A 17,753-nucleotide genomic window follows, 5' to 3' on the forward strand; every position below is an offset into this window, starting at 1 on the left:
TCTGCTGCTCAAGAAACATTTAATGTGTACAATTGTACAAAATATTTGTGTACAATATTTTTTTTCAGGATTATTTGATGAATAGAAAGTTCAAAAGAACAGTGTTTATCTGAAATCTAATCTTTTGTAACATTATAAATGTCTTTACTGCCACTTTTGATTGATTGCATCCTTGCTGAATAAAAGTATTAATTTCTTTAATTTCTTTTAAAAAAAATAAAAATAAAAATTCTTACTGACCCCAAACTTTTGAACGGTAGTGTATAATGCTACAGAAGCTTTGTATTTCAGATAAATGCTGTTCTTTTGAACTTTCTATTCATCAAGGAATCCTGAAAAAAAGTACACAACTGTTTTCAACATTGAAAATAATCATAAATGTATATTGAGCAGCAAATCAGCATTTTAGAATGATTTCTGAAGGATCATGTGACACTGAAGACTGGAGTAAGGATGCTGAAAATACAGCTTTGCATCACAGGAATAAATTATTTTGTCAAATATATTTAAATAGTACACAGTTATTTTAAATTGTAATAATATTTCACAATATTACTGTTTTTTACTGTATTTTTAATTAAATAAATGTAGCCTTGGTGAGCAGACGAAACTTCTTTTAAAAACATTAAAATTTGAGTGGTTCCAAACTTTTGGACTGTACTGTATATATATATATATATATATATATATAATATATATATATATATATATATATATATATATATATATATATAAATTAAATCAATATTTTTAAATGCGACAAGTGAATTTTGGCATCACAACATTATAATGTACAACAAGAAAAACAGATTCGTTAAAGATATTTTTAAAGAAATTAAATGTAATTTAAGACTTAAAATTATTAAAATTTTAATGAAATGTAATATTAAAGATGAATGTGTGCTCTCTAGATAATAGCAAATCTGCAAATAGGCAGAATTTATGTGCATAAATATTATATACCCAGTATCTGCTGGTATTCAATTGTTTAACACTGATATATTGCTATATAAAAATAAATATAAATGCTAATATTGGCAGATTACTGATATGGTACCATAATATTGTGCATCTCCAATGAGCCCATGAGAGTCATTTTAATCAGTGAATTACAAATGTTGAACATGTTTCCTCTTTAATTGTCCTTTCCTTCACCTACCAGGTGGTCATTACTACCAAAACTGCAGATGATGATTTTAGCATTCAATATTCAGTCGATCACAACGGACAGATCGTCTCTCAAAAGCCATCACATCTTGGAGAGGGTAGGTGTCTGTTAATGGATTTTTTTAATACTCCTGATTTATGGGAACAGGCTGCTTCTAACATACCTTTTCCCTCAGGCACCACTGTGTGTGCAGCAAATCTGTTCAAGAATCTCCCTGTCAGACGGCAGTATTATTCCAACACTAAGAAATGCAAAGAGGAACTGAAGAGGGTCCAGAACTTACTCATGGCCTATGCTGTTATTAAGCCTGAGTTACGGATCACGTTGAGCCACAACAAGGTATGGTACTGCTGCCATGTGGTTTTGGCTATACAACTACAATGTATTTAAAGAAGGCACTGACTTTCTTTAGTTTTATGTTGCAATTTGAGTATGATAAAGGTCTGCAACATTACAAAGCACAAAGTCCACTTCAAATGGAGTTAAGTAAGTGTTTCTGATCTCCCGGAAACACCTCGATTGGAGACAGGAACTAAATTGGTGCATTTCCTGAACTACGACGTAACTCTCTGCTTCACTACCATAGTAAGATATATCATTGAACAATTCAACTAGTGTGTCACGACTGTTTCCCGAAACCGTATTGTCGCAAACCTGTCATTCAGCCACGTTGGTTAATGATGTCACGCAGGTGGTGGAGTAATAACTTCTTTAAATGAATCCGTTTGAGATTGAATTAATGCTAGATTTTCTGCTATAAATTACGGACATGTCATCCGATGATCTAATTCTCATTTTTGCTTTATTTCCAGATTCAATCATAGGCTCGTTCTTATGTACTAGAGCACGAACACACATGCGCACTCTTCAAAAACGTTGCTTAAAATCTCTTGACAAACTAAAATATGAAAATTAAATTTGTATGTGTTCAAAATAAAAGATATAGATTATACTTAATGTCAGCTTGCTTATTTTGATCAAGATAATGATTTTTTAAGTCCACATGTCCTAAAAACAAGAAACTGTGCTTCTAACTACAGCTCGAGAGCTGTCGTTCCAACCACACAAGTTTGCGATGTAGTTTGCGAATGTTCGTTTGAACTATGGTTTTTAGGAAACACCAAATCATTGAACTATGTTAGTAACTTCGGAACTTGCAATGTTAGTGGGCTAACGATGCTTTTGGGAAACCCCAGAGCGTAACTGACAGACTGGGAAGAGAGGTGCTGCAATAATATAAAATATGTGAAAAATAATGTTTTTTGAACATTCTAGCATGAAAACCTATTTAGTAGAGCAAACAAAATCAAGACTTTGTAAAATGGCATAATAGGTCCCCTTTATGAATAGTGGTCAACCAATATGGATTTTTTAAACTTGCATTAGGGTCTAAAAAGTCTGAAAACACATTAAAAATCTGTACATAAACTGAATATTACACCATTTCTCAAATCATGTTGGATAACATGGACTTTACTGACTGCACAATTGTCTTCAAGTATGAGTATAAAGACTCCTACCATTAAAAAGTTAGGGGTGTGTAATTTTTTTTAAAGAAGTCTCTTATGTTCACCAAGGCTGCATTTATTAGATCAGAAATACAGTAAAAAGAGTAATATTGTAAAATATTATTTTAATTTAAAACAAGTTTTTCTATTCAAAGCTGAATTTTCAGCTCGAGTTTTCAGTGTCACATGATCCTTCAGAAATCATTCTAATATGCTGATTTGGTGCTCAATTAATGTTTCTTATTATTATCTGTGCTGATTAATATTTTTGTGGAAACTGTGATACATTGTTTTCAGGATTCTCTGATGAATAGGAAGATAGCATTTATTTGACAGAATTTTTTTGGAAAATTATAAATGTCTTTACTTTAACTCTTGATCAGTTTAATAAATCCTTGCTGAATACAAGTCTTAATTTCTTTAAAAAGTCTTGCTGACCCCCAAACTTTTAAACGGCAGTGTACATTTGACCACAAGGTGGCCTCACACATCAACAAATACTGCGGTACTACTCTCTAGGGTTTTACCCACATTCAGTGACATTTAACCATCACACGGCATGATATCAGTCGTGCTAATAGTGTTCGGCTAACGTTAATTAGAACTTATGTAACTTGTTTATTGCTTTGGTTTTTCACTATTGTTTTGACTCTCTGCTCCCTTGCGGCAGCTACAATCTTATGTCTTACATCCTGATATTAATCAGCAAAGAGAAGGCATTTTAGCTTGACATTCTAGTAAATAGGTGTATAGTTGTAATATAATGCTATTTATTTAATTGTTTTTAAGCAATCATTTAGAAAAACTCACATTTAATCAGCTTTATTCGATAACCCATGCATGTTATGATGGCAGCCTGGACGTTTCCAGCATTTAGACTTTGTTTTGAGTGTCATCAATCAATGCGTAACCTGGGAAAGTGGACATTTCGCCTGTTTCTCATCCGAAATTAGCAATGCAACCACAGGATGAACCGTAAGCCTTCGAATCTCACACTGCCACATGATCCTAAAGTAACAAGCTAAGTGGTATAAGTTCTCTGAGTGTTTTCGCAAGTCCACTAACAGCCTGGCCTCATGATAGCGTACATATCTGGCCTTGCTCGGCGAGACCTCGCGTACCTTTCATTAAATTCATATCATTCAGGTTGTAGATCATCGGGGGAGGGCCATACACTCATTTCATGCCATCAGCACTTCCAGGCATATCTCGTATCACAAACTTTGCACTTCGCCCTGCATTGGGTTTCATGACTTCTCAAAATGCTGTTTACTAGTCTGATCTCTTTACAGTCACCAAATTGTACATTTCACAGCAGAGATGTGTGCTGCGGACTGCATGCTTTCAGAAATCAACACCTTGGATATATATACTTGCATGTGGAAGTGCCAACGACAGGCAAACGCACGGGTGTGAAAATATTTGCGTAACTGCGCTCTGCACGTTGAAATGACATTTGTGCAAGTAGCATGTTTGCTTGATGCTGCCAAGTCTTCATAACATAAAGCGTCTTTTAATGAAAAGTAGTCGGTTTAAGATTTATCCGTGCGGTTGCCTGCAGTGCTCCCTGCGCAGTTGCTTTTGTAATATCCAAACATTCCCCAAAGTATAATTGTTTATTGTGAAGACTTGATTGGTGGCTAATGGCTGTTTGCGAGCATGCAATCCCACAGGTGGTCTTATTTTAGGATGACCGAAAAATAACTTGACCCGTTTTACTGTGTTGCTACAGGCTGTGGTCTGGCAGAAATCCAGGGTGTCGGATCACCGAGCTGCCCTCATGGCCGTGCTTGGAGCGGCCTCCGTAGCCAACATGCTCCCAGTCCAGCATCACCAGGAGCAACCAGAGGTCAGTGAAGCGCTGAGAAAACATGGACATATTTATTATTTCCAGCGTGAGCTGTAGGGTTCCACAGATGCAACAGAGCCGCCGTGACGGTTTTGCGATAGGAAATGTTCTTCAAGGTTCAAACAATCAGGGCTCATTTAAAGGGATAGTTCACCCAAAAATGAAAATTATCCCATGATTTTCTCACCCTCAAGCCATCCTAGGTGTATATGACTCTTCTTTCAGACGAACACAATCGGAGATATATTTAAAAATATCCTTGGTCCTCCAAGCTTTACAAAGGTAGTGAAGGGGGAGCCAGATTTTGAAGCCATCCATTATAAAAAAAATAATCCATATGGCTCCAGGGGGTTAATAGAGGCCTTTTAAAAAGAAGCAATGTGTTTTTGTAGGTAAAATATCCATATTTAAAACTTTATTAATTCAAACAAATAGGCAACAAACTGAAACTCATTTTATATCATAATCCTCTGACATTTCTCTTAAAAAATGATGGTTTTAGACTTTTAATTCATGAGTGTTTTTTCTTATGCGCTTCCGCGTTCGTCATTGCATCATGCGTCAGGTCAAGGGTTACTCTCCCGCCTGGCGGAAGCTAGTTATTTTACTTTATAAAGTTTTAAATATGGATATTTTTCTTACAAAAACGGCCTTCATTAACCCCCTGGAGCCGTTTGGATTACTTTTATGATGGATGAATGCATTTTTTTTTTTTTGGGCTTCAAAATCTGGCCCCCTCTTCACAACCATTATAAAGCCTGGAGGCCAGGATATTTTTAAATATATCTCCGATTGTGTTCGTCTGAAAGAAGACAGTCATATACATCTGGGATGGCTTGAGGGTGAGAAAATCATGGGATAATTTTCATTTTTTGGTGAACTAACCCTTTAAATTGCATGTGCAAAGTTAATGTGTCTAAGCTTGAACCTACTTTAAATGTCCCTGCACTTCTGTCAGGTTGCTAAACTCAAAGACTCGTGTAACAACTTAATTCCGAACGGCTTTCCTCTCCCTGGAGAGCTGTTTCTCTTTTTCCTGGTTGTGCATTCCACAGCGATGACTTTTTGCATGAATGACTCAGCATTCTTACCCAGGTTATACCTTCCATAAAGCCTTTTAATTTACAAGGTAGGATTCAAATTTCTAGTGAATATTTGGTCTGTATACATATAAATACTGTGGCCCCAAAGAGTGTCAGGACAATTTTGCACACATCACACATAAAAATGTTTGAATGTCATTGCATCGATGTCAAAATATCAAATCAAAATATCTGAAGTCAATTCTCCTCAAGCTCACACAGGTGTCCTAGCAGTTCATTACATAAACTGCGAAACATGATCCATCCAGAACAAGTCTCGGTCCCACTTTATATTAAGTGGCCTTAACTACTATGTACTTACATTTAAATTAATAATTTGATACAATGCACTTATTGTGTACATACATGTTTTTACATTGTATTTATAGTTTAAAAACACCTGCATGTAATTACATCTGTAATTAATTTCTGTAATTACATTAATAATTACACTGTTGACCCATCCCTTACACCTTACCCCTACCCTTAAACCTATCCATACCACCAAAGCTTTCCCTAACCTTACCCATATCCACCTCAATAGCAGCAAAAGTGATTTGCAATTCAATATGTACATTGTACCTAATTTTTGATGTAAGTACATAGTAGTTAAGGCCACCTAATATAAAGTGGGACCCAAGTTTCTTTTATAAGCTAATTTAACACCTGGCAAACCTTTTGTTTTTGATGGAGAAGTGTATTTGTGCTGTTATTTCTTTAAAATAAATGCCACTTGGTTTGATATTTTCGTATCTAATGCAACTACTTTTATAATTTTTAAGGGTGACTTAAGTGTACAAATACTATTTATGGTAATACTTTACAGTAAGGTTCCATTAGGTAACATTAGTTAAAACATTCACTAACATTAACTAATAATGAGAAATCCATTTGTTACAGTATTTATTAATCTTTAACGTTAGTTAATATAAATACAAATGTTCTTTGTTAGTTCATGTTAGCTCAGGTCTATTAAAAAACATACTTTTATTTTAATATTGTAATAGTAAATGTTGAAATTACCATTAACTAAGATTAATAAATGCTTTAGAAGTAATTTTCATTGTTAGTTCATGTTAACTAATGTAGTTAACTAATGTTAACAAACAGACCCTTTTTTAAAGTGTTATCTTCACGTTGAGAAATAAATCAAATTTTTCACCTAACAGTCTTTTTGTTTTTGCTTGAAAAGTGTATTTATGCTATTATTTCATTAAAACAAATAGCTCTTTGGGTTGATATTGTGTTCTCTAATGCAAGGATTTTCATACATTTTAAGTGTGACTTTAAGTACTTTTGGGGGCCACTATAAATTTTGAGAGCTAAAATTGTGTCATAAAGGCTTACACATCCTGAAAGGCTATGTGTCTTTTCAAGACCATATGCTGTCATGCGCCGTTTACCTCGCAGCGGTCAGTGACAGATCACGTTACGGTGTCAGCAGTGGACCTATGGGCCGAATGCGGCAAACTTTGCGGCAAATGCAGCAGTGAATTAAAGGAGCCTTCAGGGACTGCAATGTACGTGGTGAAAGGGCCTCAGAGGGACGTAACCTGCCTGTGTTGGCCAGAGGCCACAATCTCACTGCTCTGGCATGGATTTAATACACTGCTACAAATGCAAGGAGTAAGCATTTGTTGTTCAAGCAAAAAGATGTGTATTATGCATTGTAAAAACTGTGAGCTTGATTTAGTCCCTTTTAGTGACATTTCTGTGACTTCCAAAGATACATAGGGAGATGTAATGTTTGCTGCAGCAGTGGGGGGTCTGTGCTGCATGTGTTTGCTGCAGGTGTAACCTGCTCACTGCCTGCAGTGCTTCTCAACACTAATCCTGCTTGACTAATCTTGAACATTTCTGGGTCGCTCCTATTATGCAGTGTATTTGCAAATACATTCCCATCATTAATTGGATTGGATTATAATAAAAAATTGGAAATCATATTAGTTTTCTTGGCAACACTTTACAATAAGGTTTATTAGCTAACATCAGTTAACTACATTAGTTAATATGAACTAATAATAAACTGCACTACAGCATTTATTAAACTAGTTAATGTTAATTTCAACATTTACTAATACATTATTAAAATCAAGAGTTGTATTTGTTAACATTAGTTAATGCACTGTGAACTAACATGGACAAAATATGAACTGCTGTATTTTTCTTAACTAACATTAATAATGATTAACAAATACAGTAACAAATGTATTGTTCATGTTAGGTAATGCATTAAACTAATGTTAAAGAATGAAACTTATTGTATAGTGTTACCGTTTTCTTTTATTGCAAAATCACAATAAACTATATGGTGTGAATTTGTTATAATTTAAATGTAACTAATTAGATATGTTGATGTTTTAGCCATGTTCCTAGGAGCCATACACTTCTAACCAGAAAACTCAATAATATGTTTGTTTTATATTAGAGATTTTGACGATTTAAATTTTTTATTTTTTTTTACTAATTACATAAATGGAAAAAAAAAAAAAAAAAAAAATAAAATATATATATATATATATATATATATATATATATATATATATATATATATATATATATATATATATAAAATCCCCCCCCCCATTTATGTAATTATATATATATATTATATTAGCGCTGTCAATCGATTAAAAAAATTTAATCTAATTAATTACATACTCTGTGATTAATTAATCTAAATTAATCACATACATAATTTTTGCTGTGAGAGTATTAAATATTTCAATTAAAAAAATTCAATGCAAGTTTTTTCCTGTGTCAGAAATGGTCTTTGGTGGTGACAGACATGGTCATCCACACAAACAGTAAAAAGTGCCCTACCCACGTGATCTGCGAGCCCGATACTGACAATAAAGTACCCGTCACTCTCACTGTAATTCTTTCTTGCCCTCTTTGCAAAAAAAAAAAAAAAGTGATTTTTAGCTTTGTAAGAGAAGATGCTTTTTTGCTAAACCTGAAAAGTATTAAAAAGTAGCATTTAGAAGTTATATTAACTAATAATATAATTTTCTACCATATACAATTGAATGCACCTAGCTAACAACAACTTGCTTTGTTCTGGTTTCACCTCACTCCAGTCTAAACTAATTGATTTTATAGGTAGGCCTAATTTACCACACATTGACATTTAAATAACCTGAAAATATTGTGGATTATTAAGGCTAATTTTACTAACCACTCTTGCTAAATGGGGTAAGCACACTTATGTTCTCATTTCAGAGTTAATTATTCATTATAGACCATGTGGACAGATCAGTTGTTGTCATGATTCATTAAAATGAATCGGTTCAAATGAGTCATTAGGTCGCGGATTGGACATTAGCGGACGTTGACGCGTTGCACGCGACTCATGGCTGTTATTATGACATCGCAAAAGATTTGTCAACACAGAAAACACTTCACCACTGGATAGGATTGTCTTTTTGTTTACTGAAAGTGTGGATTATGTCAGCTGCACGTGTAGGGCATCTGTCAGAGAAGATGAGGTGACGTTCTTTTGAGCACTATTCACACCCAGCGGTTATTTAGGAAAAACATTCTTCGAATGCGCCTCGTGAAACATGGATTCGGTCTTACGAAATTTTAGCATTGTGTCAGTTGATTTAGATTATTATGTGTGAGGTAGAGAGAGTGCAAAGACGGTGCTTACTTTGAAGAGAACTCGCGTGCACGAGGGAGGAGCTCTGCTCGTTCTGTCCGTCAGTGCAGCAGTCGTCTCCCTCCTTCATTTTACAGTCGAATGGTGGCTAGAATGGCTCCAGGTTCAAAGGTCAATACAGAATGGATTAATCTGCGTTATTTTTTTTAACGCGTTATTTTTTCTCAGATTAATTAATCAAAATTAACACATTATTTTGACAGCCCATATATATACATATATACATATATACATATATATAATATGCATTTTTTTTCTCTATATTACAATATTATTAATCAGTTTCCCATCATCAATATATTGAATAGAATATTTTAAACATAGAAATCATATTATTTAGTTTTCTTCTTTCACAGTAATAATTTCACTACTTAGATTGGAGCGGATGTTGTCATTTTTGACATGTCCTTGTGTGCTATTCGCCTCTAACATTTGTTTTATTAAAATAATTTCCAAGTATTTTATGTTTTCTTTGCTTTTTTAAATAAAGATTATTTCAAGCAAAACATGTTTTCTTCTGAATAATATTTTAATAATATTGGTAATCAGTTTTTGGTAAGTGTTTTTTGTCCACAATTTTGTCCAAAACATCCCAAAACTATTGCAACTAACAAGAGCCTGTTCCTTGACATTTTTTGCAGTATTTTTTGTGGGAAATTTACCTCACACAAACATCAGTAAGTGCAATGGGTTTGAAGAAATCTGTGATGTTTTGTGTATTAGTTACGATATCGTTGGAATAACTTATGGAAAGATTTTTTTTTTTTTTTCCAGCTGTTAAACCAAAAAAACATTGACAGCCAATCAGAATCCTTCCTGCTTTAAAGAGCTCAAGCATTTGACAGATGATTTTGACAAAGTGACAGATGACAAACCTGCAGTGTGCGCTTAGAACAACCAGAGCGATACTGTGCATTGGTGAGGACAAATGCTAATATAGTTATCTTTATAGTTATCGTTCTTTGTGTGAACGGGCCATAAAACATCCCATCCTGTTGGATAAAATTGCAAAAATCTGTATGATGATCATATTAACATTTGTTATTATATTATCAAGTGATAATAAAAATAAAAATTAACTTCCAGTTGACACCCTCATGAAGCTAACTCTCAATCCCTTATTGAACTTTAGTTCTTTATTTTCATCCAGCTAGGATTCCTGTTCATTTGATGTTTGTAAGTATTCAAGTATAATGTTGATGTGCCTGATCTTGACATGGGCTTATTTCTTATTTCTATTTTATAGAAATACATACTTGTATTACAATACAGGCATATTCATTTATCAGTCATAAGTTACAGACACTGCATAACAGGAATGACCCATGTACCTTTCCTCTGGTCAATTTTCTCCTATCTTCAAATGAACCATTTGACCTTTTCTATCTTCGTCAGCAATAACACTCTCTTATCTCCCCTTCTTTCAGCTAAAGGCTCTCCTATCGCTGAATCTGCCTCTCGTTCTATAATTATCTCCCTGTTACGCAGAACTGTATAGGTCATACAGTACATGCATGACATGGTGATTCTAATTCAGGCATTTGGCCTGATCTCATCGCTGCCCTGCTGGAAAGGATGCTATTGTTGGTGCACACATGGTGTCCTACATTGATATGTGTGGCTGAAGAAGAATTCACAACGCTAGCATTGTCTAAATTTGCTGGCTCATTTACATGTGATTTATTCATGCTAAGTGTCCTCTTACAGAATACGCATTTAGTAGAGCGCTGCGGTTTGTATAGAGTCCCTGCTTGCGTTTCGCGTTCGTGTAGGAATAATTCTCTGTAGGCACACTTCAGTATTTGGCTCGGGATGATTTTGGCAGCTCAATCCTCTCCTGCTGAACGTATAGCAGAACACATTGCGTATACAGCTACTCTCAAGGATGGTTTTCGCTGAGTCTTGCCAATGTTCTGTAAAGCCATGTGCCAGATGAGAATGCATCTTTGCTCAGTGTTTGTTATCTGTAAGTCGTCCTAGCATTCTAGGAATTGGTGGGTTTTACCAGGAGTTAATTTATGGCCTTGAGAGGAGGATCTGTTGGAGTAATCAGTCATTGCCTGCACACTCATCATCAGATCAAGCCCCATGCCAAGAGCATTGCTAACCATTCACCCCACCCCTCACAACTTTGACACGTCAAGCCATTTGTAGATTGTAGTGGTGCATTCAATTTTTCATAACCATCAGTAGCAAACGATGTCATGCATTTGACATTTTACTTGTCATAATCTTGGATAATCTCAAAACTTGTTCAGGAATTGTGAGAATGGTAACAATTTTTGTGTTTTATTAAGCTTAAATGTGCAATCTGTATTTTTAATTATTATTATTTTTTTTTTATGCTGGGCAAAAGCGGCATGAATGCAACATGCAACAATAATTGCTTTTAAATGTTTTTAAAAGATTACTTGCTGCAGACAATTCAGCTTTGCATCACAGGAATAAATTAATACATTTTAAAATGTATTAAACTAAAGAAAAAAGTTATTTCAGATTTTATAATATTACAGTTTTTATTGTATTTTAATTAGGTAAATGCAGCCTTGGTGAGCATAAAAGAAAATCTTTCAAAAACTTGAAAAATCTTACCGACCTCAAACTTCGAAGATAAATGGGTGGTTCACCCCCCCCAAAAAATCATCATTTACGCACTCTCATGTTGTTCCAAACCCATATCACCATTTTATTAAAGGGATAGTTCACCCAAAAATGAAAATTATCCCATGATTTACTCTCCCTCATGTCATCCTAGGTGTATATGACTATCTTCTTTCAGACAAACATAATCTTAAATAATAATCATAATCATAATCTTCGCTTCAGAAGGCCTTTATTAACCCACTGGAGTCGTATGGATTACTTTTTTGTGGATGGATGCATTATTTTTTGACTTCAAAACGCAGCCTTCCATTCATAACCATTATAAACCTTGGAGGACTGAGGATATTTTTAAGTAAATCTCTGATTGTGTTTTTCTGAAAGAAGATAGTCATATACACCTAGGATGGTATGATGGTCATAAAGGCATCCAAGTCTTGCTGGAGACTTAGCGACGCTTAAAGCAATTAATATTTGGCTGGTCATGTGATCTCAAAATGGAAGATGAGGCAAGACCCCATAAGGCTGTCCACTTCAATCCTGTAGACTTTCATTGAAAGAGGGACTTGAGTCATATTTAGCTTCCAGAATTTCGTAGAGACTTGGAGATGTCATGTTTTCACACTTTTCTATCATTTGAATATCCAATCCAATATTTTTACATTATGCGTTGTATACAATTGCAATCAAAAGTGCTTTCTATCAGATTTCTCAAAGTGCTGGAATGGTTACAGGTTTTCTGAGTAAGAGTGGAACATGATGCAAGTTTGCAGTTGACTGTTTTTGTACTGTGGCCGAGATCCTTCTGCAGTGGAAGAGTCCAGAATAATAACCTCCATTCAGTGAACAAAACTGAAAGGACTGGGCCACCTACGCCATAGTAATTGACAAATGTGGCAAAGTATACAGAACATAAGTGTTGATTGTGAAAGTCACAATACCCCTGATTATCAAGTTTGTCAGAGACTCCAATTAAAATGTCCTCTTGCCAGCCAAGTGCTGTGCTTGTTAATTCCAAATGGTGAGCTCAAGCATCACAATCTAGCCCTAGATCACTGATTAATTTGGAGCAGTTTCTCATCCCGCCACTTCGCCGATGCTGCCTTGAGCCAACAGAAACATTGCACATTTTAGTAACTTGGCTACTCCATAGTTTTGAGATGACAAATGGGTTCTGATAGCACAGTGAAGTCTTAATTGGTTACTGCAAAGTGGGCTAAAGGCCAGCAGTGTGTCATTTTGTTTGTTTTGGAAAAAGTTCATAGAAGCCTCAATGTGCCCTGACAATTAGTGAGTATGGTTTGTGGTATGGTTTGAAAGGGAAATGAAAGAATAACTACACTAGATTTAACTTGGAGGAAGATTATTACTCGGTAGCTTCTTAATATACATTTCAAACCTGGAAATAAATGTGGTTATATGACTCTTTTGTTATGTGTTCATGGCTTAAAGTGATATTCACAGAAGTCTTATTGTTTGCACAGATCAGCATCGATGGATTCCTTCCCAAACCAGGCTCAGAATTGAATTCCACCAGCTCCTATGCGCCTGATAAAACATTCATCTTTGTAAATAGCCGACCTGTGCATCACAAAGAAATACTTAAGGTAATTATAAACCAATATACCTACATTGTTGAAATTTGTATATGAATTTTTTTCTGTAAAATGAAATGTCCTTGCATAACTGTGAAATTTTGATATCAATCTCAATTTAGACAGATTTTTTGGCAAACTATCCCTTTAAAATAACAGATGCTTCAATTGCATTATACTGTCCACATCAATCACTTGAATTAATGTGGTAAATTTACCATAAATGCATTTATTAACATTAGAGTGATACTGTACAATAACTGAGGTGAAACATCACAAGAGGGACTGAAAGAGTCATATTTAGGTTCTAGATTATCACAGCATGTTTTCACTCTCAAATGATTTTTGTCATCATTTTATCATTAGACACTCTAAAAAATGTTTGGTTAAAAACAACCCAAGTTGGGTTGAAAATGGACAAACCCAGCAATTGGGTTGTTTTAACCCAGTGGTTGGGTTAAATGTTTGACCAACCTGCTGGGTATTTTTATTTAACCCAACTACTGAATAAAAATGACTATATGGCTGGCTTAAAATGAATCCAAAATTTAAATTGAAATTAAAAATCAGACACATAATTACTAGAGGCAACAATAATAATCAAAAGGTGTACAATTATTAATAAGCAATTTAATAAATGTTTATTATTTATTATTCATCATCTTATTAATAAATGCTCATTTATTAAACATATTAATAAATGTTAATTTTCAGCATATTTTGGGTTCATTTTAAGCAAGCAATACAGTAATTTTTATACAACAGTTGAGTTAAATAAAACTACCCAGCACGTTGGGCAAACATTTAATCCAACCACTGGGTTAAAACAACCCAATTGCTGGGTCCATTTTCAACCCAACTTGGGTTGTTTTTAACCCAGCATTTTTTAGAGTGGAATATCCAATAATTTTGCACTATGCGTTAAATACAGTTGCAATCAAAAGTGCTTTCTGTCATTTTTCTCAAAGTGCTAGAATAGTCACAGGTTTTCTGAGTAATACATTTCTCTGTTTAATAGATTTTACCATGGCATGTTTAAATCAATAAAATTGTGTAAATGTTCCTACCCAGTCAGTGCAGAAAAGCTGATAAAAATCTATAGTTAATGTTGCCATCAGATGATTTCTTAGTAACGACATAAAGTGTAAAATTTACAAACGGGTTAGAAGTAAAGTTGTAAACTTACGGCGACACTTGTATCCTCACAGTCTTCTTGTGAATGCACATTTTACCCTGTAGCTTATCAAGCAATACTACACCAGTGCTAAGTCGAATAATGAATCTGCAAACCGCCGATATCCCCTTTTAATGATGAACATCACCATACCCGCCTCGACGGTGGATGTTAACCTGACACCCGATAAAACTGAAGTGATGCTACAGAATAAGGTACAAAAATTTCTTATCTACATTTATGCTTAAAGTAAAACACTGTTTATATCATGCTATTTGAACTTTCATTAACACTTTTCACCAGGAAGAAGTCCTGTTGGCGGTGGAGACTATGTTAATCTCCTTGTACGGGTACTCTACTGGTGATGATAATCTCAAAACGGGTGGAAATCAGCCCAGCGCTAGTTCTGTGGACGTACCTGAACACACTAATGTAGTTGTACCTACAGCTACGACAGATATTAGTTTGAATGACCCAGAATCGCTCGAGAATTCTTCCACAAATGCAGATAAACAAGATGGTGAGATATCCTTGAGCAACACTGCAAACACCAGCTCCTCTTCGATTTCTGAGGATTGGGTGATCAACAGAAGCTCAAGTGATTTTGACAGTATTAATTCCTCATTACCTGCTGACGATGTTGTAATGAACTCTACAGCTGATCTAAACTGTAACTCCCCAAAGGCGTCTAAGAGTGACAGTGGCCCTGGTCAAGAGAGCGAAGTATCTGCTGAGAGCTGGAGTGCAGGCAGGGCCTTCTCAAATCAAATCACTGGAGAATGCCTAGAACCTGTGAAACTCCATGTCCCAAAGGCAAACGAAGACCTCAGAGGAACTGAGCCCACAAGTACGAGGTCTAGCCCGTCCAAGAGGCCCACTAATGTGATAATGGAGAAAATGGCCAAGCTGACAGCCTACGAGCTGATCAGCAACCGCTCTGTGCGTCAGCCCTCGTCTGCCTTTTCACTGTTTGAGCAAGACACCAGATCGCAGGTCCTCCAGGAGAACCCAAGAGCCAGTCCTCAGGATGTCACAACTGCTGTGAAAGAGAGATGGGAAAGCCTCGGGGAGGAAGACCGCAAGAAGTAAGTTTCCAGATTTCACCCTCGAAGACACAGTTTCCAGTTGTTGTGATTCACTCTCTGTGTAGCGAGAGAAAAATAGACCTGCCACTATTAAGCGTAAAATATGGATTGGAAAATCTGCTTGGCCTGGTCGTGTTTCTATCTGAAGGAAGAATTGATGAACTTTTTGTATTTTCCAGAAAACTGTGTTTGATTACTTGGTTTGATGGTCAATATGCCTGTTTTCCATTGTAAAAGAGGTATTCCGTTTTTTTTTCCAAAGAATGCCACATTCTTTCAGTTCCTTGGAGTCTCAGGTGCCAGAAGATTCCAGTTCATTCTATACCAGATGAAGTCCGTATCTGCCTAATTTATTGTTTTTTTATGAGCTCCAGGAAAACTTGGGTTGGATATGTGGATGTATCTTATTTTATCACGCTAGACTACCAGTCAAATGTTTGGACACACCTACTAATTCTTTATTATTACTCTTTTCCACATTTTAGAAAAATAGTCATCAAACTATGAAATAACACGAGTGGAAGTATGGCAAATATGTAGTAACCAAAAATAATCATGTTACCCTTTGCCTAGATTCCAGCTTGGCACAGTCTAGACATGAGGTGCATCCTGGGATGGTTTTTAATCTGTACAAAAGGAGTTCCCATGTATGCTGGACTCTTTCTGGCTGCTTTTTTGTCACTTTGTGACCTAAGTCATCTATTTAAAAAAAATAATAATTGAACTGCTTCTCTGCATTGGGTTTATTAATTTTTTTAAACAAATGATTTAGGCAAGATAATGAAATGCAGGTAGCAAAAAAGGGCTCAGCATACACTTCTATTTGGGGATAGTGAGGTTTTTTTAAAGGTGCCCTAGAATCAAAATTTGAATTTACCTCGGCATAGTTAAATAACAAGAGTTCAGTACATGGAAAAGACATACAGTGAGTTTCAAACCCTATTGCTTCCTCCTCCTTATCTAAATCTCATTTGTTTAAAAGACTTCCGGAAAACACGCGGATCTCAACATAACACCGACTGTTACGCAATATTTGCATATATGCCAGCCCATGTTCAAGGCATTAGACAAGGAAAGGCAGTATTAACGTCTGGATCTGTGCACAGACAAGGTAAGCAAGCAAGAACAACAGCGAAAAATGGCAGATGGAGCAACAATAACTGACATGATCCATGACTACATGATATTTTTAGTGATATTTGTAAATTGTCTTTCTAAATGTTTCATTAGCATGTTGCTAATGTATTGTTAAATGTGGTTAAAGTTACCATTGTTTATTACTGTATTCACGGAGACAAGAGCCGTCGCTATTTTCATTATTAAACACTTGCAGTCTGTATAATTCATAAACACAACTTCTTTCTTTATAAATCTCTCCAACAGTGTAGCATTAGCCGTTAGCCACAGAGCATAGCCTCAAACTCATTCAGAATCAAATGTAAACATCCAAATAAATACTTTACTCACATAATTCGAAGCATGCATACAGCATGCATGACGAACATCTTGTAAAGATCCATTTGAGGGTTATATTAGCTGTGTGAACTTGTGTAAATGCACTGTAATATAGTCGAGAGCTCGTGTGGCAGGGAGCAGGCGATTTAAAGGGGCGGCGCTGCCAAAATCAGTGTATAGTTAATGATGCCCCAAAATAGGCAGTTAAAAAAAATTATAAAAAAAAATCTATGGGGTATTTTGAGCTGAAACTTCACAGACACATTCAGGGGACACCTTAGACTTATATTACATCTTGTGAAAAAGCATTCTTGGGCACCTTTAATGTTTTTGAAAGAAGTCTCTTATGCTTACCAAGGGTGCATTTATTAAAAAACAAACAAAAAAAAAAAAAAAACGGTAAAAACAGTAATCTTGTGAAAAATTATTACATTTTAAAATACCTGTTTTTCATTTGAAGATATTTTAAGATGTTATTTATTCCTGTGATGGAAAAGGTGAATTTTCAGCAGCCATTACTCCAATTTTTAGTATCACATGATCCTTCACATGAATATGCTGATATGGTGTTCAAG

General features: G+C 35.3%; 1 protein-coding gene across 2 annotated transcripts in view; it reads left to right on the forward strand.

Moving 5' to 3' along the window:
* Positions 1-17,753, forward strand: part of pms1 (PMS1 homolog 1, mismatch repair system component) — a 35,030-nt gene that overhangs the window by 2,415 nt on the left and 14,862 nt on the right. For both annotated transcript variants that reach the window (XM_067409544.1, XM_067409545.1), the window contains 6 exons: positions 1,163-1,265; positions 1,344-1,507; positions 4,409-4,525; positions 13,354-13,476; positions 14,704-14,853; positions 14,942-15,723. In XM_067409544.1, coding sequence (XP_067265645.1) covers positions 1,163-1,265; positions 1,344-1,507; positions 4,409-4,525; positions 13,354-13,476; positions 14,704-14,853; positions 14,942-15,723 — 1,439 coding nt within the window. The remainder of the gene's footprint in view (positions 1-1,162; positions 1,266-1,343; positions 1,508-4,408; positions 4,526-13,353; positions 13,477-14,703; positions 14,854-14,941; positions 15,724-17,753) is intronic.

This window comes from Chanodichthys erythropterus, chromosome 14 (genome assembly GCF_024489055.1).
Source record: "Chanodichthys erythropterus isolate Z2021 chromosome 14, ASM2448905v1, whole genome shotgun sequence".
Taxonomy (NCBI): domain Eukaryota; kingdom Metazoa; phylum Chordata; class Actinopteri; order Cypriniformes; family Xenocyprididae; genus Chanodichthys; species Chanodichthys erythropterus.